The sequence below is a fragment of the Dichotomopilus funicola genome, assembly GCF_033296635.1.
Source record: "Dichotomopilus funicola strain CBS 141.50 unplaced genomic scaffold C8A04scaffold_179, whole genome shotgun sequence".
NCBI classification, from domain to species: Eukaryota; Fungi; Ascomycota; class Sordariomycetes; order Sordariales; family Chaetomiaceae; genus Dichotomopilus; species Dichotomopilus funicola.
The window spans coordinates 1-2,626 of record NW_026944200.1 but is presented as its reverse complement, the minus strand read 5'-3'; the positions used below and the strand labels follow the sequence as shown (position 1 = coordinate 2,626).

At 52.1% G+C, this 2,626-nt stretch overlaps 2 protein-coding genes across 2 annotated transcripts; both read right to left on the bottom strand.

The window, feature by feature from the left end:
- Positions 1-26: 26 nt before the first annotated feature.
- C8A04DRAFT_33500 (uncharacterized protein) lies at positions 27-1,040 on the bottom strand (the record flags this gene model as incomplete). The annotated part of the gene is made up of 3 exons (XM_062782488.1): positions 27-371; positions 423-657; positions 712-1,040. Coding segments are annotated over 3 exons (909 nt in total), but the record flags the coding sequence as incomplete, so codon positions are not given.
- Positions 1,041-1,510: 470 nt separating this feature from the next.
- C8A04DRAFT_33499 (NAD-dependent histone deacetylase HST3) lies at positions 1,511-2,320 on the bottom strand (the record flags this gene model as incomplete). The annotated part of the gene is made up of 3 exons (XM_062782487.1): positions 1,511-1,640; positions 1,870-1,924; positions 1,990-2,320. The coding sequence occupies 3 exons, from the start codon at positions 2,318-2,320 to the stop codon at positions 1,511-1,513; spliced, it is 516 nt and encodes a 171-aa protein (XP_062632419.1).
- Positions 2,321-2,626: the final 306 nt, after the last annotated feature.

Genomic DNA, 2,626 nt, shown 5'->3' with positions numbered 1-2,626 from the left:
AGAGTCAGGGATGGGTCGAATAGGACTTCGGGGATCGTCACAGTTTTCGCATCTTTGCTGCCAAGATACGTCTTCGTAAACTCCAGGGTAAACTTGATCAGGATCTTGTGTGGACCGCCGTCAGGATCTCGGGCTAATACTACGCGGATATCTCCGAAGCGGAGGAGAAGGACCGAGGTGGGGCGAGCACCGGTTGGGGCAAGTAAGAGGAGGAACAAGATACAAAGGATTCGGAGCTCTCCTAAGCCAAACGACTTCTTTGTGGTACGTAGCGTCGTATCGACCTGCTCCTTGAGGTTATCAATTGTCATGCACCTATTCTCGCGTTTCTGGTCGCTCAGGCGGTGCTTTTTGGCAAGAAGTTTAAACACCTATAGATATTAGCAACGCCACAACCTGTAAAAACTAGGGCGGCGGCCTACCCTGTGCATTTTCCGGTTCAATTTTGCATCAATCTTCTCCCCTGTGGCCCTCTCGTAGACGAGCCGATATACCTTCCAGTACGTCCCGAGAGAGCTGCTTTTGGTCGTTCCCCTCTTCTTCCTCCCATCCTTACCAGTTTTCTGGCTCAGTAGCCAGTCGAAGAAGGAGTTAAGGAACGCGAGAGTGATAGACTCAAAGGCCCTCTGAGGGTCGTGCTTGATGAATGCGCAATACCTGCAGCTTATTAGCATAATCTGAAGTGGTAGCAGTATAGGTCGCTTAACGTACTGATTCCAGAGATCCTCTATTCCATCAAGGAGTACGGTACTCCCCGCACTATAGTCTTGACCGTCGAACGCCGACTCCTTAAACTCGTGTATACCTCTGACATAGTATTCTGGAGGGTATAGGTTTCCCTTAAAGAGCTTTGCGGCATCTTCTACGTCGATATCGTTTGGGTCGAAGTCATCAATGTCCGATAGACTGGTCTCATACCCATTATCATCAGCCTCGAGGTCGAACACTTCGTCATCGTTTGACGAAGATTCGCCGTCCGACCAATTCGAACTGTCAGAGTACTCATACAAGTCGTCCTGCCGGACGCGGCGGCGCGTCATATTTTTTTGGTAACCTTGAAAAATACGGCCGATGTCACGATAACCCGAAGGCGAAAGTGAGATGGAATAACTGTTGCTGGTTCTGGGCCGGCGGGAGGTAGATGACTCCAGCAATACCAGGATCGCTTCAGAGAGAGCTCTGAGACTATGCGGAGCAAGCACTTCGTATAGCCATCGGCGCGCGAGCGCGGCCACTTAAAGGCTGAGACGGGGGCCATTTTCGACTGTTGCCCTGGATCCGGGAACCCGGAAGCAAAATCAGAGGCCGCGATTATGGCTCATGGTGGTGGGGTCCAGGTACAAGGTACCTGGAAGTGCGTCATGACAACCGTGTTCCGGGGCGCAGCGGGGCGCTTGGCGTCAGCCTCCTAGCTAATGCGACGTCCAAACCAGCGGCAGAACCCGCTAAAAATGGCGGCAGACTCACCGACATTGTTTATCTAGACCTCATCTCGTTCCTTTCCTTCTCGTCACGCCATATCCTCGTGCTTCTGCTGCACATCGCAGTCCTCATCAATGTTGCTCTGCTCCCCATCTGACTCCTCGTCGCTATTCCTCTCCTCATCGAACCTCATCGTCGTGTCCTTCCTGACCGCATTCCTGATCCTTGTTTGTCTCCTCATCGCACTGCTTCTCCTCGCTCCTATCACCCTTCCCTTTACTGAAGATCGTGTGAGCTGAGTTTTTTAGAACTTGCCCAACAAACACCTTGTTAGAGAAATCTATGGATTTTACGTCATCTAGCTAAGCGTAAGGTCGATGGGATTGTCCCGACTGCTCCCTTGCCCCCCATCATACCCACGAGAAGCCATCGCTCTCACGTGCTCACCGTCTCCAGTTAAGTCTATCAGAACCCTTGAAATCGAGCCAGAGCAGAGTGCCGGCTGACGGTTCGTTAGATCTTGTACCCAGGCGTCACAATCCCACTCGACCCAGTAATCGATCACACCGTCCCAGTCCCTAGCCGGTTCTGTGAGGTTTACAAACACCACTTTTCCAGCCCGTTTGTGAATAATCTTCGCAAAGTCCTTCACCAGGTGCTTGACCCCGTGCGTTGCATTTCCCTGCTGATGTTCTGGCTTCGGATATCTCGGCATAGCCGGGGCACGGAGGTTCCTGTCCTGCCAGAGTCTTCGCTTCTCGGCCATCTTCGTCCCAGCAACATGTGCTAAAACAGTTGAAGCATCGCAGACGGCGGAGAGATCCATGGAGGAGAACACATTCGACGCCTCTATCTTGGAGATACGGCTCGTAGTTGACTCGGTGGTGGCCTCGGACATATCTTGGCCGGTACTTCCTGCAGAAACGAGATCGACTTCCAGGACCCTTCCGCAAATCGGTAGAGAGGCCAACCTTCTCTTCAAGGCAGTCGATGTTCTGGGTATAGTCCCGAACCAGCTTTCCAGCATCACGTAAACTAAGGATGAGGCGATGTGTTCTTGTTGGACTGGCGCGCTTAAGAGAGGCCCCCTTTCGGAAAAGACGACGATAACCGAGGGAAAAAACGCCATTTTTCGACCGAAAGTCCTAAGTATGGTGAGAGGTGACCAAGAAGGGAAGCGGGGAATACCTATAGGAATACCTGC